Source organism: Pelodiscus sinensis, chromosome 1 (assembly GCF_052426305.1).
Source record: "Pelodiscus sinensis isolate ZL-2025 chromosome 1, ASM5242630v1, whole genome shotgun sequence".
Lineage (NCBI taxonomy): Eukaryota > Metazoa > Chordata > Testudines > Trionychidae > Pelodiscus > Pelodiscus sinensis.
In genome coordinates, this window is record NC_143052.1 from 305,525,623 (window position 1) to 305,550,780 (window position 25,158).

The 25,158-nt window shown below is 43.9% G+C and overlaps 1 protein-coding gene across 2 annotated transcripts in view; it reads right to left on the minus strand.

Annotated features, from left to right (window-relative positions):
* The window catches only part of MTMR6 (myotubularin related protein 6), a 40,519-nt gene extending 16,942 nt beyond the window's left edge, over positions 1-23,577 (minus strand). The window contains exons 1-8 of one of the 2 annotated variants that reach the window (XM_006138893.5): positions 23,396-23,577; positions 11,626-11,742; positions 9,224-9,386; positions 8,655-8,812; positions 7,803-7,931; positions 7,366-7,500; positions 4,764-4,896; positions 1,878-1,987 (exon numbers count right to left, since the gene is read on the minus strand). In XM_006138893.5, the coding sequence (XP_006138955.2) occupies positions 1,878-1,987; positions 4,764-4,896; positions 7,366-7,500; positions 7,803-7,931; positions 8,655-8,812; positions 9,224-9,386; positions 11,626-11,742; positions 23,396-23,419 (969 nt within the window). In that variant the 5' untranslated portion in view covers positions 23,420-23,577. Of the gene's footprint in view, positions 1-1,877; positions 1,988-4,763; positions 4,897-7,365; positions 7,501-7,802; positions 7,932-8,654; positions 8,813-9,223; positions 9,387-11,625; positions 11,743-22,917; positions 22,996-23,395 lie in introns of those variants that run through there. The other variant, XM_089775518.1, reaches the window with a different exon arrangement.
* Positions 23,578-25,158: the final 1,581 nt, after the last annotated feature.

Here is a 25,158-nt window from a genome sequence, read left to right on the forward strand (position 1 = left end):
CATGTGAAGTAGCTTGAGCTCAGGGCTTTTACACATCATAAATTATGTCAGTAGAACATATGTTGCACAGGAGAGCGGACAAGCCACTCTCCTGGTCGGTGTAGCACACATAGCACTGTCAACACTGGCAGTTATGTCAGTGTGAGTCTGTCTCCTAATGACACAATTACAGCCTCTCATGAAGGTGGATTTATTATGCCAAAAGGAGAGCTCTCTTCCATTTGCATAGAGTACCTTCACCAGATGTGCTATAGCACCACTATAGCATATCTAGTGTAGACTGGACCTCAGTCAAACAGGAATTTAGGCTTCATTCATCTCATCACTTGGAGGTCACATTTAAAAGACATGACCTCATTCTAACCTCTAAATAGCCCCAAACACTAGCGCAGTTAGTAGAGAATTTTGAGGCAAGAATTAATGCTTCACAAAATATTTTCTACTTTTTATGAACCTCCTACGTGTGCAATTGTGCCAGATTCACCAGCATGAGACTTGCTATTCCACAGAGCTCAATCAGCAGTATTCCACAATAGAAATATACAATTCCAACAGGTCATAAAAATACAGATGGAGAATTCATCCAGAGTTAAAACTGTGCATGTTAGATTTAGCAGATAAGAGATAAAATAGCATACAGCAAAGAGTGCCTTGAGGTGACAAAGGTTGTAAGGTGCATACACTAAGAGCCCGAACAATATTTCTCAACCTTTTTTTCCTACCATTGCAACACATTTGTTTAGACAACTTAATCGTAGCAAGGCAGGCGATAAAATTTTGGGGTATAAAAGTACAAAAATAATAAAGCGCTGTAAAACTAACAAAAATTCAGTTTTCCTCCAAATTTCAGTTGTGTTGACGTACCCCCCAGATTTTTCTCAAGTACCCCTAAGGGTTCTCGTACCACTGGTTGAGAAATACTGCCCTAACACACTGACATCCCATTCTCAGGTTGGTATTCCTTGTAAAATGGGACCTGAAAGTATTTAGATAGTAAAGAGATCAACATACATAGATTTGTCCTCATGAACAAGAGTACTCAGCACATAGTAACTTTGATCTACCTTTTCCGTGACCACTAATTCAGGTCCCTCAAAGTCATAATCTGCTACCTACTCCAGTGTTACTCTAATGTATGTGTTCTGTGACAAACTTATCAAAGAACACATCACTTGCAGCAACCTATAAGCGAGTCAGAATTTGAATTATATGATGTGTATTTGCAGAGATTTTTCTCTCAAGAGCTAGAAAAAAAATAACCATTTTTAGACTGAAAACTGCACCATGTAATAAAGTTGCTTACCCTATCCCTATAGGGGATAGTGCCAGTGCAACTCCTTGATAGGTAGGTACCAGAGTATGTTTGGGGGGAGGAGGCAAACTGCATAGTAACTGGCTGATTTAACTCTAAAAGAGACTTACATTAAAAAAGAAAGAAAGGAGGAAAGTTAGAGTGGAGGGACTGGTCTCGTGCTCAACCCGGCTATATAGAATACTCGAAACATTTTGATTCCTCCATCCTCCTCCTCATACATTTGCCAGTCAGGTGATCTTTGAACAGCAGCTTTCTAGCACAAAACTTGGTAACCTAACATCCTTTTTTCATACTAGTAGGTGGGCAGCCTTCAAAAAAGCCCAAAATATTTGGAGGCACACTTGTTCTCTCTAAATATACAGAAACATGTTCTATTTACATGCTGATGTATATGGTGTACAATTATTTCTAAAACAATTACAATTGACAATGAAGCAAACACATTAGTGGCTGATAAAGAGCCACCGCCATCACCAGTTTAAACTTCACAGAATGGAAATAAGGTTCTGCTTGTCACCACTCACCATCCCTCCCCCAGAAAAAGAAAGATTACATGAATTACTTTGGCTAAGAAGATAGCAGCGTCCAACATAGCTTTGATATGACGCAGCCAGCCAGAATTCTCCAAACCAGATAAGAAGCTGTTGACAGACAAAGCTTTTGTACCGCTGACTGAAATAGAATGAAAGAATGCATTAGAACTTTGTATGGAGCTGTAGCTCTAAATTGAGAAAAATAATTACAGGAAAGCAGATATTTCCCTGAACTTAAAAAAATTCTGAATTATTCTCTTTAACCATAAAAAGTGTCAGATTCCTAAAGTTTCAGAAATACAGGCCAGTAATAAATAAAAATTCATCTAGAACAGATCATGCAAGTATTTTATTAGTTTTGATCAGATACTAAGTTACCAGTGTAGTCAAAAAGGTAACGACAACATCCAGGAAGTGGGATTAGTGCCTCCCAGTAGGAAGTGCTACCTAACTTCAGAGGCAGGACAGCACAAGATATACTGCCACTTCCTTACGGTAAGCTCCTTCATATTGCCTCACTAACGTGACAGACATGATAACAGAGTAATGGGGGAGAGAAATGAAGGGGCAATTATTAATAGAAGGTAGTTCACCCTCAATCATCTTTCTCCTCTTCAGAGAGCATCAACAAGTGGTTTTGTTGCAGCTGAACACGAAGAGCTATTGGATTTTTTGTTTACGTGTGAACAATTGTCAGTCCACAAGAAACGGGGCTCATGACAATTTGTCTGTAAGTCTTTCTGAATTGCATACATTACTCTGACTGCCAAGCAACCAATCTGGCTTGAACCAGGTCATGTAAAAATCAAAATAGTGTTGCACTATTGATCCTAGCTCATTGAAAGCTCTGGAAATCCCAAAAGATCTGATTTCTGAGAAAGAAAGTAAATGCAGGTACATTTCATAGCACTCAGATGCCAGAGTATTTTATTTGTGAGTACAAATCAAGCGTTACAACATCTAAATTGGGCCTGGGCAAAATAGCCTCCATGGACCTCATGCGGCCTGCCAAGCCACCGGATCCAGCCCACAGACACAGCAGGTAGTCTCAGGCAGACTCTCCTGGTTGCCTCACCCCCACACGCCACTCAGAAAAGTAGCTGTGAGGACGTTTGTGTTCCACAAACTGTGAGCCCGGAGGAGAGGGGGCAGTGGTGCTTCACGGCTGCTCCTGCCCCAGCACAATCCCTTTAGCCGGTTTCTGGCAAACAGGCAACACGCGAAGTGACACTCCCCGCTCCCCTCAGACTCTTATTCAGAGCAGATGGCCTTGCAGCCTGTGCAGGAGTAAAGAAACTGCTGGCCGGGAGTCTTACAGGTAAATCTCCTGGCTAGAGCTTGCCTCCGGCATCCCAGTGCCTCCCCTTGCCCCCCCACTCTTGCCCTCTTCTCTCACATAAGCCAAACCCTTTGCCCCCCTCCCGAGCCCATACCTCTTCCCAGACTCTGCACCCCAATCCTGTGCCCCAGATCACAACGCAAACCCCCACACTGTAATCTCCTGCCCTAGGTCACAAACCAAATCTCTGCACCGCAATCCCGTGCCCCAGGTCACGACTGCCTTCTTCACCCGAATGCCCTCCCAGGCCTTCCTGCACCCCAAACCCTTATTCTAGGAGTGGTCAAGACAACCTCGGTGGGGTGGATCAAGCCCACCAAGTAGGTTGATCCAGCCTCTAACCATCCTGCCACTCGCCCACCCCCAGGCCAATCAGGGGCTGTGAGCTAGGGAGCATGGGAAGCCTCCTGACCCCACCCCTTCTACCCAAGGCCCTGCCCCTTCCAGGGTGGCCCATTGACATTTCAGAAATTTGTGAAGTGGCCCCACCTTCAAAAACTATTGCTCACCCCGGATATAAATCCTATTAAAAAAATTAGGGTTAACACATGCATATTATAAACCACAATGGTTTTCTCTTGTAAATCATGTAATATGCTAACAAGATATGCCCACTTACACCCAAAAAAAAAAAAAATATTCCACATTAAGGAAAATAGTTTAAGACAAATGACTGACAATTCATAAGAGCTTATTGCCCAGGAATTGTGATTAAAACAAAATACTTACTCCTAAGTAGTTCATAGAATCATAGAACTGGAAGGTACCTCAAGAGGTAATCGAGTCCAGTCCCCTGCACTCATGGCAGGACTAATCACTATCTAGATCAGCCCCAACAGGTGTCCGTCTAATCTGCTCTTAAATATCTCCATCGCTGGAGATTCCACAACCCCCCCCAGGCAATTTATTCCAGTGCTTACCCACCCTGACAGTTAGGAACTTTTTCCCCTAATGTCCAACTTAAATCTCCCTTGCTGCATTTAAGCCCATTGCTTCTTGTCCTACCCTTAGAGGCCAAGGAGAACAATTTTTCCTCCCTCTTCCTTGTAACATCCTTTTAGATTCTTGAAAACCACTATCACATCCTCTGTCAGTCTTCACTTTTCTTAACTGAACAAGCCCAATTCTTTCAGCCCTCCTGCATCGGTCATGTTTTAGACCCTTAATCATTTTTATTGCTCTTCTCTGAACCTTCTTCAATTTTTCCACATCTTTCTTGAAATGTGGTGCCCAGAACTGGACACAATACTCCAATTGAGGCCTAATCAGTGCAGAGCTAAAGAATGACTTTTCGTGTCTTGCTCACCAACACTCCTGTTAATACATCCCAGAATTAGGTTTGCTTTTTTTGCAACCATGTCACATCACTGACTCGTGTTTAACTTGTCGTCCACGATGACCCCTAAACCCCTACCGCTAAGTAGTTCATAACTGACACTAAATTCAAGGCAGTCAACTTCATAACTTTGGAAGATCCTTGGTGTTTGGCATAGACTAACACTGAAAGACCAATGACCTGAGAAGGTAACTTATCCTATTTTTAATTATACTGTTATATCACATAACAAAACCATACCTTCTAAAAGTTTCTGCAGACTGGATCTCATTACGTGAATGTTTTCAATCCCAACAAACTGGAATCTAATGTTAGCATAGTTGTCTTCATTTTCATAGCCTTTACCTGCTGCTCTATTTGCCATTGCATTAAGCTTAGTGGAAAAAACAAAAACAAAAAAATATTTAAAACCAAAAAGTTAAAAAGTAAATTGTAAAATCAAAATATAGATTAAAAACAAACCAACCGACTTCAGTAGGATACTCAGTTAAAACTAAAACATATATATCAATAAACATCCCTACAGATATAAGATATGTAGTCAACTAATCTGAAAGAAATACTCGGACATGAAACTGACACAACATGAGAGGGGATGTGATATATAGAAGACTATGATCAGATCATGCTGAAAGCTGAAAAATCTGAATACTAATTCTCCTTTCCTCAAATTATAATTGCTTATTTGAAAGATGCCACACAGTAATTAGACGAAAAGAAAAAGTTAGCATCTGAATACTTTATAGTGCTTGAAGTACTGTATGTAAAACAGATCTGGGTATCTGAAAAAATGATACCTACAAAATGATTCACAAAAAACACACAGATCCAACTGGACTCTCAGTTTCACTCCACAAGCTAGCACTCTCTGGAGGCTCCCCTATGTGCTCCACAATCTAGTATTTTACACATTTAAAGTTAAACATTCTAGTCTTTATGGTCAAAAAATATTTAAAAATGAGAATTTATGAGTGGAACCAACAAGTTATCGGCCAAAGCCTGTAGAAAGCTTGAAATAATGATTCCTGTAAACATCAGCTCCACCACACTTCTTAGTGTAGTGCTAATGGTGAAATGATCAGATATTAACAGTTAACTATTTCATTGCAGACCAAAACATGTAAAAAACAGAAGAGATTTACAGTCTACTTTAAGTGGCATCTCACTGTGGTATCACAGGTGGTTGAGGCTTGGTTATAAGCAGAGGTTAAGAAACAAGTCACCACTGATATGCTCACCCCTCCAGCTGTTTAGTGACTCAGGAAGTAATGTGGAATTGCTTATTAAAATGAGGTATCTGAATAAACTCTAGGGCTTGACCACTACCCTGCAGACATGCTCTCTAGGTTTTACAATTTCTATCTTTTAATTTCTCCATGCTCCATTAAGCCACACTCACTATAATTCTATCAGTATGAACTTGGTTTGGTTTTTAAGAACAGCCTCCAGTGCAGCACCCAATGTTATAGTGCATTTAAGATTAAGGTTTCATATTTCATCTCAGATAATTAAAAAAGTCTTAAAAACTCAGGGTCTAAAACATTACCATTAGGTGCCTAAATCTGACTCCTAAATCTATGTTTAGCATCTAATAAGTGATCTAATTTTCACTAGTGATGAATACACAATAGCTACCATCAACATCAATGGGTGCTCAACACCTTTAAAAATAACTCCATATTTAAGAAATAAATGTATTATATCTGAGGCACCCATTTAAAACAAAAAATAAAAAAATCTTTGCCCAAGTTCTGAGATCAAAATGAAACACACATTTCGGTTAGCTCTGAATAAGAAGAATTAGGATTTGATTTCAACTTTGTACAGTGGGGCTTAGGATTTGGCATTCTGTCTTGGGCTCCAACAACTCTAACATGGCCCTGTTCTCTTATTTATTCAGGTGAACCTCATGAAACCTGGTCGCAGACTCGCTACAGGTCTCATACCCCTGAATGAGCACCAGTGCCGTACAGATTAAACGGCATGATACGGTATACTCCCAACACCTGAACCACATAGTGCTCCCCACAGCTCTTCCTACCGTATTTTCCAGCATATAAGACGACTTTTTATACCTTAAAACATCCCCCCAAAATCGGGGGTCGTCTTATACGCCGGGTATAAACATACAGGTAGTCCCTGACTTGCAGGTACGAACGGGGCTTTTCTCGCCCCGGAGGACACGGACTGCGGGACCTCGCGGTCCCGCCGCCCATGTACTCCGGGGCGAGAAAAGCTGCTCCGCGTCTCCCTGGTCTGCAGACCAGGAAGACGCGGAGCAAAGCCGCGAAGGGGCTCCGGCAGCTGCAAAGCCTCGGGGGAAGCCGGCAGCGGGGCAGCCCAGGCGCGCTGCGGCTGTCCCGCTGCCGGCGTCCTCAGAGGCTTTGCTCCCGGTGCCCCTGGTCTGCTGGGGACCGTCTCCAGCAGACTAGGGACACCGGGAGCAAAGCTGGGGAAGCGGAGGGGTCCCGCGCCTCTGAGGCCTTGCCAGAGCAAAGCCTCAGAGGTGCAGCACCCCGCTGCCGCTGCAGCTTTGCTCCCCGTGTCCCTGGTCTGCTGGGGGGGGGGGGAGGGGGCGCAGCTAGTGCGTCCTCCCTTTCCCCCCCCCCCCGCCCAGCAGACCAGGCTTTTGTTGTGGACCCTGGGGCAGAGCAGCTGGGGCGCTGCCGGTTGGCCTCTTAAGGGGGGGGGGTAATAGGCGAAAACCTATGTTTTAACTAGAAAATTAGGGGGTTGTCTTATACGCCCAGTCGCCTTATAGATTACTGTATTTTCCAGTGTATAAAGTGATCAAGTAAAAGAAGTTAAGATGAACTGTAAGCTGAAGCCCTCAGGTATATACCTTGGGTCGGGTATCCATAACATACATGTAGTGACGAGCAGGATTGGCTATACTAATTGCATGCAACATATTTTCGTCCTCCAGGCACCTGGCACTGAAGCCTGAGAGAGGTTGACTGCATCTGCAAATGGCTGCCTGGTACAGGAAAAAAAAACAAACAATCATGTAGAAACAGTATATTAAGTAATGTGTTCTTAGAATACATATGTCTAACATCTCTTATAAGACAAACATTACAATAAATTGTTTCATTCTACAGACTACAAAGTGAAAGAAACATCTTGTTAGCCACCAGCAGATCAAGTATCAGATCAAGGAACCAGGATTTTTCCTATGGACCTAGATTATTATACTTATCTCCCTATCTTCCCTGAGCCATGGCATCTGTTGATAAACAGTTTTTAGCTTGCTTGCACTGAAAGGAAATCAGACTGTACCTCTTTATCTCTATGATAATATGATAGAACTGGGAATCTTCCTTTGCTTCTAAATTTGGAACTACCAACAATTATGGGCTTGCTTGCAGTTCTGGGGACATAAAGTTCTCTGGGATAGGTTTCACAAATCTGCAAAACAAAATAAGTGTATAAAGTAAGTGTCTCATCTACAGAGGACATCAAATCTGGTGCATATGGACTGCTATCCCTGTATGACTCATGACAGCTTTGTGGGTAAGAAAAAGGTTAGTGCAGGGCTAGATGACAGAGGGGAAAAACACTTGTGTCGGACATACAGAAATATGCCCATGATCCTTTCTAATGAACACACACCAGAAGTGATAATGGATTGAAGGGTCTGAATGAATGATTATGAACTCAAAATCATAAGCCAGAGGGAGAGGTAGATTAAATTAAAGTGTTCAATTAAAATGAGACCAGAGAATAATTTTGCACTCACAGTATAGAGAGATCACACCCCTTGCACCTATCCCCGACTTCGCTAATGCAAGGGTAGGCTCCTCTCAATCGAAGAGTTGCTCTGCTGCTCCCTTATAATGGGTTTTTCCATGGTATACTCTCAAAATAAGGCTGTCTTTGAGGGAAAATTAGAAACCATGCTATTCCCCCCCCCCCCCCCCACACACACACACACACGGGGGGGGTAGGTTTTCAATGTATCAGTAAGTGCTCCCAATTTCCATATCCTTTCACTTTATGCAGCAAACTCAAATCATAGGGAATGTGGCTTGCAAGGCATTGCAGATGCTGTGTTGGACTGGAATCAGAGGTTATAAAATCACACAGGCATAAATTTTTCTCCACTGCAACAGATTGTCCATTATCCTTTACCTCATAATCACGATTAGCATTGGACAACTGCCAGTTAGAGTTTGGCACTCCCATCCGCTTGTATTCCTCTGTTAGGTCAATAAGCTGCCAGCCTTCCAGCCGCTCAGACTCCTTTTGTTTTGGATTGTAAGAGAAGGCATACAGTTCATCATAGCTTGCTAAAGGAAACAAGAAAATAAGATTATGCGTGGAATCAGATCCCAATGTCTTTTTCAGCAGAGCATTGAGACACAGAGTCCAGGCTGAAAAGTTTAGGGAGAGTCAACGGTCCCACAGTCTAGGCTGTATCCCTGAGGATGTAATAAGTAGCAGTAACTTTTATAAATGCAGCATCACAAATCCCTGAATCTCCCATATTCATGTACCAGTACACTCTAAAAACTACATGTAGAGTAACAGTTACCAAAAGTACGCACAGCAAATCGATGGCTCTCTGTGTTTTAGTTCAATTTCAAAAACTTTACAGAAGCTTTACATTTAACAACAGAAATAACCCAAAGCTCAAAGTTGTTTTGCAGAATTGTGGCTCAAACACAAACTGCAAATTCTTGTGCACTGAAAAGTCTTACCTGCTTTTGACAGCTGCAGCAAAGAGTTATAAACGTCATGGCAATCCCTTTCTCTAGGAACAATAAAGTGAACTACCCTGAAGTTCTTGCACTGGATCACAAGAGGGCAGCCTGATGTAGTCAAGGCAAGTTTCTCCACTGCAGCAATGTGATGATGTAGTATCTATGGCACACAAGAATTCATAGTTCAAGTCTTACTGCAAGGAATTAACGAACAGCACTTTAAAGTTTACTCATGAAAACAGATACAAAGTACATTGTGTGAAGCATAACTGAACATGCTAGTCAAAAATCCTTTTACAATAGATTTAATATATTAAAGAAATCCTTGACACCAGTATTTTGTTCAATCTATCCTAGCCTTTTTATTTGAAATAATACTCCTTTTCTCCAATACAGATAATCCTTTGAAGTTTGTCAAACTTTAAATGAATCCCTTTTTTCACATGAAGTACAGAAATAAATCTTCAAAAAGGCAGATAAATCACTTTCTCTAAAGCTCCACTGGCTGATGAGCGGTATCATTTAGGTGTTGGGAACATATTCAGTTGGCTCCTTTCCATCTCTGGGAATAGCTCCTAAGTTCAAAACAGCAAAAATAGCAACTAAACAACCAAGAGTACTGAAAAAATTTTAGTTAACATCTTAACTAGAACTGATTGGACATTTTTCATCAAAATGATTTTCTTAAAAAAAAAAGTATCTTCTGCAGTGAAAATGTGTCAAAAAAATTCAATTTTCTATCATGAACATCAGAATGAAAGTTTCCCAGCTGCCTGCCTGTCTAGAAGGTCTTGTCAATTTTAGTTTCCTTCTGAAGTCTGTGAAATTGACACAGTTTTTCCCAGAGGGCTGCTCAGGTTGAACTGCCTGGCTTTCCGCCTCTCCAACACCAGAGCTGATGGGGATGTCAGAGATAGGAAGGGGGCCTGACAGCAGGCCTAAAAGGCTCTAATCAATTTCTGCTACAGCCTTCCAGGCCAGCAACTAAGGTGGCTGAAAAATTCAGTTTTAGTTCTCCAGAAACAGAATGTGTCTTGAAACCCCCTTTTGTGAAAATATAGCATTTAACCCCAGGTCATGAGGAAAACATTTTTTAAAACATAGAACCTTTTACAGGAAGGTAATTCCATGATCAGCCAGCTCTAAACTTAACACAACTCCATTTTACTATCCTCAATGTTAGTTTTAAGTATCTGGACCACTACTTAATATGCAGAAGGTTGAATTACTAATGAAGAATGCGAAGGTTACCTTAAAATTTATGCCTATAACTGTAGTTTGTGTTAGTGCTCTTAAATTCAGACATCAATTCCTAGAATCAACCACTCTGTACCCACACCAGCGTGAGCTAGGAATACTACAGAGGCAGCATAATCTGTTCATGGAGACCAGGATGAAAAGACAGATGAAAAAGATCTACTATGAATTTTTCTGCAGCTACTCATCTGGCTGATGGGCAAAGAGCTTCAACCCCCAGCAGTTGGGCCTGGGACTAACAGCCTGAACTACTATGCCCTGCCACCCGGGGCTGACAGAAGAAGCCATAACCCACCAACATGGAGAGCCAGATAATGAAGGCTTATATACTACTACACTAGAAATAATTAAAGATGCTCTTATGTACTATACATTCTTCCTATAAATGCAGTTCAGTACAAGTTGCACTGTGGATACAACAGGTTTGATTTCAAGGACACTAAAAGTGAAGTAATGCACAATAGAAACAATTTTGTTTTTACATATATAAGTATCTTTCATTCTGAAGGATTCCAAAGCCTTTTACAAAACTATACACATTGTATCCACAAAAAACAATGAAATATAGATTCCTCTGAGACAATTGGCAGCAGCTGGCCAAGCAGGTAACCCGGATACAGAACACTTTTGGGTGTGTCTTATTTAAGACTTCAAGATCTGGACTTGGAGTTCAAGGAAATCTAGATATGTTAACCAGATACTTTAATCACTTAACAGTCTCCTCCAAGCTGATAGCACAGAAAGTCAAAGAGGTAGATATTTAAAATACAGTCACCATACACAAACTAATGAAGAACTAACTTGCATGACCATCTTTGGACAAGAAAAGGAAGTTAGGTGTATAGTGACTTTATTTTTAACAATACCAAGCACCCACAGTTCTCACTGTTGAAAATCAGGCACTTAAATAAGTTCTTAAATAGTAAGGATTTACTTTAGGCACCCACATTTGAAAATATGAGCCATAACAACAAGCAGCAGCATGTAAGCCTGATTATTGGTTCACAATTTATTATTTATTTGTGTATATGATCCAGTAATTATTTACCTTTAATCAGACATGCACAAGGGGGAAAAAAGAACACACATTTGGAGAAGCTGTGTATTTTCAAATTACAAGGTAACGCATTTGATATTCTTACCCATGTCTCCTTCTGGCTAGAGTCTATAAATAACAGATGAGTTGCTGTAAGATACAGAGTTCCTGTTAGTGATTTATTGTTGGTGCTGAAACGGTCTATTAATTTCACCTGCTCTACCTGTAAAAAAGGAAGAAAAAAAACCACAAAACATTTTACAGGAAGTAAAAAGTGACTGAACAGCAAGGGGAAAACATTCCCTGACAGTGAGATCTATCAGTGGAATAATCTTGAAAGGGCTGAAAGCTCAAATGTATTGCATATTTAAACTACACAGGACAAATACTAGGCAATAGCAAACAAACCTGACTTGCCAGGATTACGCTAGATCCGTGGTCACCAACCCGTCAATTGCAATTGACCAGTCGATGGCGGGGCTTTTTGGGGCCCTCCCTTGCTGCCCTCCACCCCCAAGATGAATGCCGCACTGATGCTACCTCCAGGGACAACGGGCTTCCTGCAGGATAGGGAGGAGAATGGGGGGGGGGGGGGGGGAGGGTTCTGCAGCTGCGTGCCAAGTCCCAGAAGTATGAGGGCTGCTCCCCTGCCCACCACTTCAAACAGCTGGCGCAGTACCTAGAACACCTGTCCGTTGCACACTTGGGACTTTCTTCCCCTGCTGCCTTCCTGCGTGCAGGAGAAGGAGCGGGGGAGAAAGTGGGAGTCTGGGACTGAACCAGTTCCAACTGCCCAGGCAGTGCACGCTGCCATGGGGAGTGGAGGAGCAAGGTGTGCACTGCCCGAGCAGTTGGAGCTGGCCTAGTCCAGGACTCCCCCTCTCCCAGCTCAGGAAGGCAGCAGGCGTGTGACGGACCAGCATTGCAGGGATCGCACCACTGTTTGGAGGATGGGGGAGCAGCCCGCGCACTTCCTGGGCCCTGGCGCACAGCTGCAGAATCCCCCGGTATTGGTCCCTCCCCCCTATAAGTACCCTGTCCAACAGCCACCGGCCCACATTGTCACCCTACCCCAGCACCCACTGACACCCTGTCTCCCGCACCCACTGGCACCTTGCCCCAGCACCTTGTCTGTTGCCCCGGGACCCGCAAGCACCATGTCCTCTGCCCCAGCATCCTGTCCCCTGCCCCCACCAGCTCAGTTGGGGCCACATTACTGAGGCTTGAGGGTTTTGGAGAGGTTGTGTTTTTGTATCTCACTTGTGTGGCCCCGACTGACTTTTCTGTGGGTCAGTGACCCCTGACTCAAACCAGGCTCCCTGCCCCTATTGTAAATAAAGACAATGCTGAAACATTTTGTGTTTGACATAATATTTTATTTAAAAATGAAGCGTGGCCAATAAGCCCTCAGTTGGAGCCAAGCCAAGAGCATCATAACACTCCTGCAACCCCCAGACCTCATCTGAGCCTATCATACATTGGAACCCCCTGTCCTGAGCCTCTCACATTCCCAAACTCCTGCACCTGAGCCTAACACTCAGCATCCCAACTCTACATCTGAGCCTAACACTCCCCAACCTGGATCCCCCTCCCTGAGCCAGCATCCCCTTCTCCACATGCTCCTGCATCCAAATTCCCTCCCAGAACTTGTACCTTTCCTACACCCAAATCCCTCATTCCACCCCAGAGCCCGCACATCCGGTCTCAACCCAGTAAGGGTATGGCTACACTGCAGGAGTTTTTCCCGGCAAACATGCTATTTTGGCAGCCCCTATGTTCCTTGTTCCACGTGGAATAAGGGGGCTTCCCGACATTTGGCCCAGTCTAGACTGGCCAAATGTCAGAAAAAAATCTTCCAACAGAAGGACTGAAAAAAGCAGCAGTGTAGCCATACCCTGAGAGTATATCAGGGCTGGGGATAGCAAGTGATGGAGAAAGGGGGAACAAAGAAGGCAGGGCCTCAAGAAAGGGATGGGATCTTGGGGAAAGGATGGGGTAGATCTTGGCTTGTCCTGACATTTAAAAAGTGATCTTTGGTGTAAAAAGGTTGGAGACCACTGTTCTAGATAACCCCATTCAAAAGACAATGCACAATAAAGATGCAAAGCTAGGATAATATGTAGATTCAATTCTCTTCTGTAAAGTTAAGAATTTTTCAGATAGATGCACCTTCTGTTTCGCTGGGTGTTAAATTATTTTCTACCAGTGTTGATCAAGTATTTCAACACCAGTTTTGAAAGCAAGAGATACAAAGTAGAAAATGTGGCATGAAGTCTACCTGAAGTGCAGCAACAATTGCTCAAACAATAACTTCTATATCACCCTGTTATATAGAGCTTTGAATACTGGATTAACATCTATTTTCTTCTCAGAGGGTCTGTATCTCATTCACAGCCCAAATTGTCCCGGAGTTCAATTAATCAACTTCCACTAACAAACAATTACACAATCCTACATGTGAAACAATACAAAAGACTACATAGAAAGGCTGGTTTGTGCAGCCCTCATTATTTCTTGGCAAGACTGCCTCATTAGTACCAAGTTAGAGCTCTGTTGTTAGGAGCTCGATGCTGCTACCATTAGAGTCAATGGCATAAACCTTATCACTTCTAAGGCAGCAGGATCCGCACCAATGAGAGCAGCCTTTGTCCGCCGGGGGCCCAGCTCCCAGGCGACAGAGACTGCATCAGCATCTCATGAAGCAGCTTCTGTCTGTGATGAGCCTCAACCCGCCTCAGACAGAAGGTGCTCCTCAGCACTCTACCCTCCCCTCCCCGATGCTGCTGCCTCTGATACAGGTAGCTGTGTGAGAGTGTGTGTGTGGCGGGGGGGAAAGCAGCCCCGCAGAGCTAGTGCATGTGGGCAGCTGGCTTTTAAGCCACCTCACCCGCAAGCACCAGCTCTTTCCCTTCCCCCCTCCACTGCCTTGGCGAGGCAGCAAGAGAGGACAGATGACTCTGCAAAGCCAGCACGCACATCCCCCACATGCATCAGCTCCCTCCTGACCCCGTTGCTGCCTCTGATACAGAGGTAGGAAGGAGTGTGGTGGGGGTACATGTAGTCGATAGGAATAACCAAGAAGCCTAGATAAGCCTAGGCTTATCGGTTAATTGTTTAGTCAACTACACACCGACGTCCCTATTCCCAACCTTCAAAACCTAGGTCGTGTAATGACTTGAGCTCTTGTAGCTCAACTGGAAATTCACAATAAAATGGAAACAAGGGCTAGCAGCAGCAAGAGTCTCCCAAAATGGCAGTTTTTAAGAACAGAAAGTCCTTGCAGGAAGAGCTCTCTCATGCTGGCACCCAATCAAAATTCTTCCCATCCTTAACCCCGATAAAGGGATATTTCATAAAAAGGGATTTTAGATTGTTCACTTAACTAAATTGTGAGCTAAGCTCTTTACAAATTACACATACGTTTGTTTTACATGAAACAAACATTAAACAATCCTACATGTGAAACAATAAAAGGGACTACATAGAAAGGATGGTTCGTGCAGTCATTATTTTTTGGCAAGACTGCCTCATTAGTACCACGTTAGACCTCTGTCGCTAGGAGCCCAATGCTGCTACCATTAGAGTCAATGGCACAACTCCCAATCACTTTTATGGCAGCAGGATCAGCACCAGTGAGGGGTGGCTATAACAGCATAAAGAGAACCCTGGATTAGAGATGCGAGAGTAGTCGATTAGTTGACTACTTGATAAGCTTAGGCTTATTGGGTAGTGGAGTCAACTACTCGCTTCCCCCCCACACCCATGCTGCCTCTATATCAGGCAGAGGTCAGGGACCCAGCTGTGGAAAGGATAGGTTGTGTGTATACTGTTCTAATGAACCAACACAGCGTGAGACAACTCAATAGGAGGGAAGTCAGTTATCAGTTTTATAAAGAATGGGATTTAGAAGAGATACAATATTAGAGATGGCTTTCATTTGCAATATAGATAAAGTTATAACAAGAACTTGCAAGAGAAGTATCACTAAGTAGTTTGGAAGCAATATTTTGATAAAAGATAAACTTGCCTCAATTTTAGAGAGTTTTCAGTATTAAGATGGAAAACAGTCACCAAAATAATACACAAAATCTAAAGTGAACAGAGCCACAGGAGACGATGGAGTAATTAATTGGTCCTGGTAATGATGATCAAAAAGTGCACAACAAAGGAAATGTCTGAATGTTCTCTAATAAGATGGCTAGTACACCACACACACAAAAAAATACAACCATCTTACACCTTGCTTTGCAAGTGTTTCAAGCAGGGGACTCAAACTCAAATTCACCTTAGGGCCAGTGCCAGTACTCAAATCTTCCTAGCAGGCTTGCAGGCACTCCCTCTGGCAGTGCTTCGCAGGTGGGGAGTAAGGAGTCTCTGCACATTCCCCTTAGGAGTCTCCCAGCTCCTCCCCCCCCCCCCCATATCCTCCAGCCCCATCTGTCACTCCAGGTGATCTACAACCCACCAGGGGGCCAAGCCACCACCATCAGCAGTGCAACAGAGCCTAGCATGACTTTCTGTTGCTAGATCCATGCCACTGCCAGCGCATCCCTGTGGCCTAAGGGAGGTGTGTGCAGAGCCATCCCATCCATTGATGTAAGCTGTGAAACTATCAATGGTGTCAACTCTCCTGATCTGATCACAAGCTGCTTGACAATTGGGGCTTCCCCAACCTACCCAGAAAGCCCTAACCACATTATTAGAATTAAGTCAGATCTGGTAACTTCACTACCTGAGGTCTCATGCACTGCTATAATCTGAACCCAAAACTCCAGTCATCAGAAGAAGTGGGCTGTGCTCACAAAAGCTCATAATACCATCTACATATTTTGTTAGTCTTTAAAGTGCTACTAGACTATTTGTTGTTTTTCAAGTTTTCTGTTAGGCTATGTCTAAACTACACTCTTGTCAGGGGGATATAAATGAAGCACTTCGAAAGTGCAAATGAAGTGGGGATTTAAATATCCTGCGCTTCATTTGCATAATCACATCATGGCACTGTTTTGAACAAGCGCCATTTCGAAAGTGAAACCGCAGTTTAGACGCGGTTCTTTCAGTAACGGGGCACTTTTTCGAAAGATCCTATACGCCTCAAAAAATGAGTACGGAATCTTTTGAAAAATTGCCCCGTTGTCAAAAGAACCATGTCTAAACCGCAGTTTCACTTTCAAAATGGCGCTTGCTCAAAACAGCACCATAATGCGATTATGCAAATGAAGTGTGGGATATTTAAATCCCTGCTTCATTTGCACTTTTGAAACACCTAATTTACACCCCTCTGTCAACAGAGGGGTTTAGTCTAGACGTAGCCTGAGGGTGGGTTGTTTGTTTTGGGGTTTTTTGCTTTTCACTTGTGTGAGCGCCCCCTAACTGATTTTTCTGTGGTTCAGCGGCCCCGGGGGGGGGGGGGGGCGGGAGGTTCCCCACCCCTGCTTTAGACCTCATAGTTTGTGAAGAAAAGCTAGAAAATGTGTCCCAAGTTCAGCCAAAAAGTTCAGCCACCAGGTGCCAAATAAAAATACACTCAGGGATCTTTTTATCTGAGATCCCAAGAGAACATTCTCTTTTTGGAGCATTAGGAGGCTAATTCATGAGTTTTGAACTCTTGGGGCTGGCAATACAGAACATGGAAGTTGATCGTGTCTCCCTCTGCCCAGGAGCCCAGACAGTTTTATGTCTCTTCTAGGATCCTGGTCTCTGAGTCCTCACCCTGACACCCCCATATTCTCTTGCTTGGATTCCCCCTCACCCAACAACAGTCACACTGGAATTCCACCTGCTTCTCTCCCAGCAACATCTGTGTCCTCATGCCCCCACCCCAGGGTAACCAAAAGCAAAAGCCCCTAGCCCTGACCCTGGCCCACAGTCTGAAGAAGTACATCAGCTTGGGCAGCACTCTGGCCAGTGCAATTCACATCACAGCAGAGGCAGCCAGTATAGTTTTCCAGACCAAGCAGTGCCTTCTGCAGCCAGGGCTATATACACCAGGGCTACGTCTAGATTGGCATGATTTTCCACAAATGCTTTAAACAGAAAACTTTTCCGTTAAAAGCATTTGCAGAAAAGAGCGTCTAGATTGGCACGGACGCTTTTCCGCAAAAAGTGCTTTTGCGGAAAAGCGTCCGTGCCAATCTAGACGCTCTTTTCCGCAAAAAAGCCACAATCGCCATTTTCGCAATCGGGGCTTTTTTGCGCAAAACAAATCTGAGCTGTCTACACTGGCCCTTTTGCGCAAAAGGACTTTCGCCCAAACGGGAGCAACATAGTATTTCCGCAAGAAGCACTGATTTCTTACATGAGATCGTCAGTGTTCTTGCGGAAATTCAAGCGGCCAGTGTAGAAAGCTGGCAAGTTTTTCCGCAAAAGCGCTTGCTTTTGCAGAAAAACTTGCCAGTCTAGACACAGCCCAGGGCTATTCAACATGCATCCCATGGCCTGTTTGTTTGCGGCCCGTGGTGCAGTTTGGGTTTATGCAGGGCTCAACACACAGCCTGTGTATAGGAGCCAAAAACAAATAAAAAAAAATAGTCAGTATGCATTTTAGTAGTTAAATTCCTGGACTATCATTGCTCATTAAAAGTGCTGTCATATGGATGGAAATTGGGTAAATATTGCATTTTATTAATATCAGAACTGACTTAAATGGGGCCTGCGTGTTGTGTAGTCTTGCCTTAATTTTTGTATTTATGCCCGTCAGTGTGAAATAAGCCAGTTGCATATATATTTGCATGTATATGCAACCACACTTAAGTTGCGGCCCTCAACATGTGCTGTGAGTATCATTGTGGCCCCTGGGGCTTCCAAAGTTGAGTAGGCCTGATGTATTCATTTAGGGGTCTGGGTGCTCCTGGGAGCCATGTGTGAGGGAGAGTCCTGCATGTCATCCCAGCCTCGAGCCACATGGGCCTGATTAAATAACTCTCAAAGTGTTGCATGGGAAATACTGGGAAAGTGCTCAGGCTGCAGATGGACCCTGGGCCAGGAGTTTGAGGCCCCTGGTTTAAAAATTAAACAGAGTAGTAAATAAAAAAATGGTATTCAGTTATTCCAGGTTTAATGACTTGCATGACTCCATAACAAATGTACTCAGGTTACAGAAAGATTTCCTGCCCACAATGTAGGTACTAAATACAATGTCTGCAAACTCATCCTGCGGTCCAACAACCAAGTTGTAGTCTTTCTGACAAAAGGATAACAGTAAAAGACCTACAGTGGAATTGAGTCAGAAGCAGAACTGAATACTGATTATTCCCCCATGGCTACATTGTGCTACAATAGAAGAACAGATTTAAAAACTAGGGATGTAAGCGATTAGTTGACTATCCAATAAGCTTATGCTAGTGACAGTCAACTAGTGATGCAACTAGTCACTTCTCCCCCCTTTAGTTAAATAATCTAAATTTAACATACCTAATGCAAGTTAAATTCTTTGACTAAAATAAAACTTGAATTGAAATACACCTAAGAAACAGATCTGTGGTATCATTTTTTATACAAAGTCTGTTTGGTGGCTATAAACTCACTATTACTCTGGCCTTTAGGCAAACTGAAAGGATTCACAAACTGTTACTTGTGTACAATGCAAGTACTTACCATATATACTCAAACATAAGTCTGTTCATTTATAAGCCAACCCCCCAAATTTAGAGAGAAAAAGTGGTAAAAAAGTCACTGACTCATTTATAAGCTGACACCAGAGTACAGTGATCTGGGACCATATAAATGGGCCAGTGACTTTTTACCATTTTTTTCCTTTAAGTTTGGGAGGTTGGGTCCCAGACGCTGAGGCTCTGCTTTTTAAATTTAGTGCCTCTGCCTTTTAAATGCCTGGTGGCTCTTACTACATTTAAAAAGCAGAGCCACAGAGATACTGATGCCTTTTAGAACCCATTCATAAGCCAACCTCCACTCTTCACAGCAGGATTTGTTTCCAAAAAGTCAGCTTATGAATGAGTATATATGGTAAGCACATTACAAAAGCTTGGCCAGACACCTGTAAAGTTAATTTCAGATTTGTTTAACCAGAAAGTCCATCCTTAGGTTGAACACACTCATAGCTTTATAAATTCAATGATACAAAGTTCTGGATGCATGTGTCAAGAATTCTCAGTGGTAGAATAGGCCCAATAGCTGCTGCAATGCCTTACTGTAAGGGAAAATCAGGCATGAGCATAGGGACTGGACTCCCCTATTCCCACTTCACATAGTATCCATCTTACTCACACTGCCATCTTGGTTTTGCATGTGAGTTCCACAAAGAACAATGGATAAAATTTTCAACTGTATGTAAGGATTTAGGAGCTTAAGTGTCATTTTCAAACAATTTAAACACTTCAAAGCTTCTATTATTGACAAAGAAAGATTTATATTCCCAAGTTAAGTAGGTGCTTTAGAAAAATTTATTCAGTATGTGCTGTAACAGCAAAGTACACGAAGGACCACTCCAAAGCTGGAAAGCAAATGTCCAATTAAAAACTCAATTCACAATAAAACAGCCATCTTACTGAGGCTGGAAAGGTAGAAGAAATGTCATGATTACCTCTTCAGGTTAATGTTCTCACTGTTAGTCTATCGGTCTAGATCTGTGTGTCACTAAACTGTTGCCTCAGGACCCCTGCAAGTTTTGCCTTCAAGCTAAGATTCTATTTGCAGCATCCATTAAAAACAAGCAAAAAACAAAAAGAACTACCAAGATCTCCAAAGAGCAGTCAGATTAATTTTTTTTAAAGTAAATATGTCTCCCATAACTGAACAAAGTCCAACCTTAACCACCACACAGGAGGGATTTGCAAGAAACTTTCTAACTCTGAGACAGACCATCTATATTTTATTTTAATTGCCCCACTTCCCATGACTGATCTGTGTATATTTATTATCAATTGGTATATGCCTGCATGCCTCCATTTCCACACACTTTGTATCCTCCAAAGTTTATTAAAGGAAAAGCATCATTTGATTATATTTTCAGCTAAAGGACATTTTGTCCAGAGAGAAGTTAAGGCCCACTTCTTGCAATTAACTCTGCAGAGTCAAATCTCATGCCTATTCTGATTTGGGTGGGTCTGGGCCTATACACAATCAGGTGGAGGATTGGTCCCAAAATAACTACTTGGAAATAAGGAAACCTGGCTAAAGCAGAATTCCCTGTCAAGTGTGAAGTTAAAAGCATTACTTTCAAGTTGACAATGTTCCTATCAGTCTATGCACTTGCCTCCAGTATCTTGATTTTCTGTTATAAGCATTATAAACCCTAACTTACATAGCTTTGCAGGCAAACAGCTGGCTGATGAGCCATAATAAGTTTTATAAAATTGCATGAAGAAAATTAAAACCTGATAACCTGCTTTCTTAATTAAATATTGTCTATAACTGTAGTACTCTAAAACTGGAACATGACATCACCCCCTTCCTCCAGTTTATGGTCAGACTGCCTGATCACTAAGTGAGAAGCTTGTGAAATGATGGCTTTTGCGGAACTGTAGATAATGCAGAGTCTTCAGCAGCCTTTGCAGACAGCAGCACCCAGCAAGAGAGGGAGTGAAACTGCAACTCATTCTGCATGTCAAAATACACCATCATAGAAACAGACATTAAGTAGTTTCAACCTAGGGATATAATAGTATAACCGTTTAACAGAGGCAGCAGCACCAGGCAGCAGCCAGTACAAGCAGGGAGCTGGCTTAAAATGCAACTTCTGGCACACACCAACTCCTGAGGAGCCAGCTGCTGCCCAATGCTGCAGGCTCTGCAGTATAAAGCTTATACTGCAGCACCCACAGCACAGCCAGCACTCCAGGAGTGAGGACAGCCGGCTCTGCTCCTGGAGAGCCAGCTGCACTGCCAGCTCTGCAGTATAAACTTTATATTGCAGAGCCTACAGCTTGTCACCATGTAACCACTGAGATTCAGCAGTTAAAAAGTGATTAGTTAGGTAACGGTGTAACATCCCTATGTTAGCCAAGGAATTTTTTTGCTCCTTTGTAACATATGAAGGGGACCAGAAAGTGGTTTATTTTAAATTCCCCTTGCTTTTATTCTAAGTGGTTTTTCTGTAGGACCTACCAGATATCTCAGAGGATACTGCCTATCAGTTCTCATGCTAACTAAAAGGGAGCAGAGTTGAAGAATCTTTGGGGAAAAAATGCCTTTGTTAAAGTATTACCTACTGAAATTAGATGACAGATGCACGCAAGTTTTAAACAATTACTAAAAATCCTCTCTTGCTCATCCTTCCCTCTCTTGATTTGTGAGATCAGTGAAGTAGTTTTCCAGATATCACAGCTCTGACTGACACTTTCTAAACTATTTCCCATCATAACAGCAATTCATGACAATTTGTGCTTGCAGTGTTAGCAATAACAGCTTAGACTAAAAAAATCAGCACTTCACTGTCATTAATTTTGCTCAGAATCAGTATAACTGTATAACTGGCATGGTATACACTACACTAGGGCCCTGATTCAACATAAATAGTCCCTGATACCTGTGCAGGACTCTATTGAAGTCAACTGGGCTGTGCACTGGCCCATGGATCAATATGGACAATGGCAGGTTTTGGTCAGGTGTGTTCTAGCTCTATGGGCCCTGTATGGTACCCAGCAAAGAACTAAAAAATGGGTTCAAATCCCATTTTTGCCCCTTTGCAGATCTTTAGGTGGCACCACCAACTTAGGGGAGAAAAAAAAAATCAACTTTCTGTATGACTTCCCCCTGACATTCATGTATAAATAAAACAGAAATGGAGGGGGGTGGAGAGGGAGAAGGGTTCTATTTCTCTGTACACAAAATGTTAGATACACATAGTAAACCAACAATCACTTGCAGTCTTGCACCATTTCCTCTGTATGACTTCTGCTTGGGACTGATTCCCAGCAAAAGGAAAACTTTTGAAAAGAGTGATTTGATTATAGGGCATCCCCACTATAAATCTCCTGGTATACATCGGTTCAGCACTAATGTTGCTGATGCTTGTAGGAATGGATATATTGTAAGTCCTCCCATTTTCCATTCTTACATTACACACACACACACACACACACACACAAAACCACAAAAAAAACCAACCTCCCCAATTTGAACAAATGGAACTCTGCTGCAGGGGAAAAAAAGTCTTGCTTTACATCGCTTTGCTATACATCCACAGTTTTTGGAACATATTTTGGATGTATAGCAAGGATGCCCTGTATATAACTATAGAAACCAACAAAGAAACACACTCTAGGTGAACTACAGGTACCCATTTTAAACTCCATTTGAATATAATAAAGTTTCTAGACAACAATGGTGTATACCCTTTAATGGTGTATACACTGAATAATGTCCAGTAATGGGATTATATCCTACAAGGGCTGGGGAAGAGAGAAGGTGACTGTATCTGGCAAGCCTGCTTCATCCCTACCTTCTGGACCAGGGGTCGGGAGAGACACAAGAGGAAAAAAATGCATTCTGTGACCGCTCCCATCAGAAACCATGTCAGCTCAGAGCCGGGAAAACACAGACGGCGAGAGGAGGTGGCTTTGCAGCGAGGCTTTCACCACTCCCTGTTTTGTTTGCATTTCACAAACCTGCTGCGTCAAGCTGGCCGCGACTCCAAACGGAGACTTGGGGAGCAGGGAGTCCAGCCAATACACAGCAGCCCGCCCCAGCCCCATCTCTGCACCCACTGTGCGGCCCACAGCCCCCGCGGCACAGACTCACCCGCAGCCCAGGGGCCTGAGCGAGGCTGCTCCACCCGCCACCCTCCCAACAGCCTCTCCCCAGGCTCCCCCGCCAGCCCTCGGCCTGGACCCCTACAGCCGCAAGCGCCCCCCAGAGCCCCCCGGCCCGCACAGTGCCCGCCCATGGCCCCGCAGAGGCTGCCGCGTTGCGGCGGGTACCTTGGTGGTGCGGATGTGCTCCATGCTCGCACCTGCCGCTGCGCCCAGTCTCGAGCCCCGCAGCCGCTGTCACCTAGAGACACTTCCTGGAAGGGAGAGCCGGCGAGGGAGCGTCCCGGAAGTGCCTGGGAAGAGGCCACACAACGCCCCCTGCCGGCTGGGGGACTCTTACAGCAGCCCCTGTTGCGGCCCCGCCCAGGCGCTGCGGGGGGCGGAGGGAAGGCTGGATGTGACGGGTGCTGAACCCGCCCCTATTTTAAAGGGCCCGCAGCCCTGCCCAGCAGCATCACCTCGGGTTCCCCGGAGTGAGAGCCAGCCACGGCGGTCAGCCCCTTGCCCAGCTAGCATTGATGGGGAGATTAGGGTCTCTCCCGGGCCGCCAGCACCTCTGCAGGGCAAGGCCCAGACACCAGTAAACCCCACTTCAGACTGGGGGTTCATCCCAAAACCTCTAACAATTCTGAACCCTAACATGTTACCCACCCTACATTAAAAAAACCCAGCCCTCTAGAGGGAGGCAAGAGTCCTAGCTCCAATCCTTTACTCTGGGGCTATGTCTACACTGGCGCGATCTTGCGAACGAGGCTAAGCATGGAATATCATCAAGCCTCATTTGCATATCTAATGAGCCACCATTTTGCGGAGAGGCTCTTGCGCCAGAAGGAGCTCTTCTACACTGCCCCTTCTTGTGCAAGAAAAACCCTCTTGCATAATGCTGTTACGCTGATTATTTTCAGAAATAACAGCATTGCGCAAGAGGGTTTTTCTTGTGCAAGAACGTGCAGTGTAGAGAGCTCCTTCTGGCACAAGAACCTCTTCTGCAAAAATGGTGGCTCATTAGATATGCAAATGAGGCCTGGCGATATTCCACGCTTAGCCTCATTTGCATTAGCTCTGGCGCAAGATCACGCCAATGTAGACAGAGCTTAAGAGATGTCCCTGACCCACTTCTCCCTGTTTTGGTGCTTTACATGCTACATCACACAGCAAGTCAATATACAGGCCACTTTATTTTATGTTGCTGAACGTCACAACTTAATAGACTGTTATAAATTCTTGGGCAAGGTCATCCTTAGGAATTACAGGGCCCTACATGGGATTATAAAATGTTGCCTCACTGACCTCAGTGAATTAAAGGGGCACTGCCCCTGGACAAAAACCTGCACAGGGGCCAAATTGTACCACACCAACCTGCCTGCTCACCAGTCCCACAGGCAGAGTCCCTCAGCTGTTAGCCAGAGCAAGTCCCCCTCAACCTGTGTGGAGTGAAGCCAGGTGAGCAGAGCAAACCCATCTGGCCCTGACTCACAGCCACACTTCCTTCCCTCCTGGCCCAGCTCTGCTCCTCCACCCACCACAAATAAGCTACCAGCTAATTTTTGCAAGGAGGGTGATGCTCACACCTGACTTGGGCCAGTGGAGAGTAGGGAGAGAGCAGGCAGTTGGCAGCATAAATACAGACAACCCCCCCTCCCCCGTGCCCCTAATCCCTGCTCTCCTTCACTGCTAACCCCTGCATCCCCTCCTACATTCATGTGGGGAAATTGACCTGGATGCACAAAGCAGCTGAACCTGCTTGCTTGCTCCCCCAGGACTGCTGCTCCTGTGCCCCAACACCCCGGTGACGGGGAGCAAGAAGCAACATCAGGGCTCTAAAAAAACCAAACAGTTAAAATCCAAAGCTGGCCAAATACTAGCCATATGCTGCCCCCACTAAAAGGGAATCATCATACTATCTCATCCCTTCACATTTCTCATAGGTA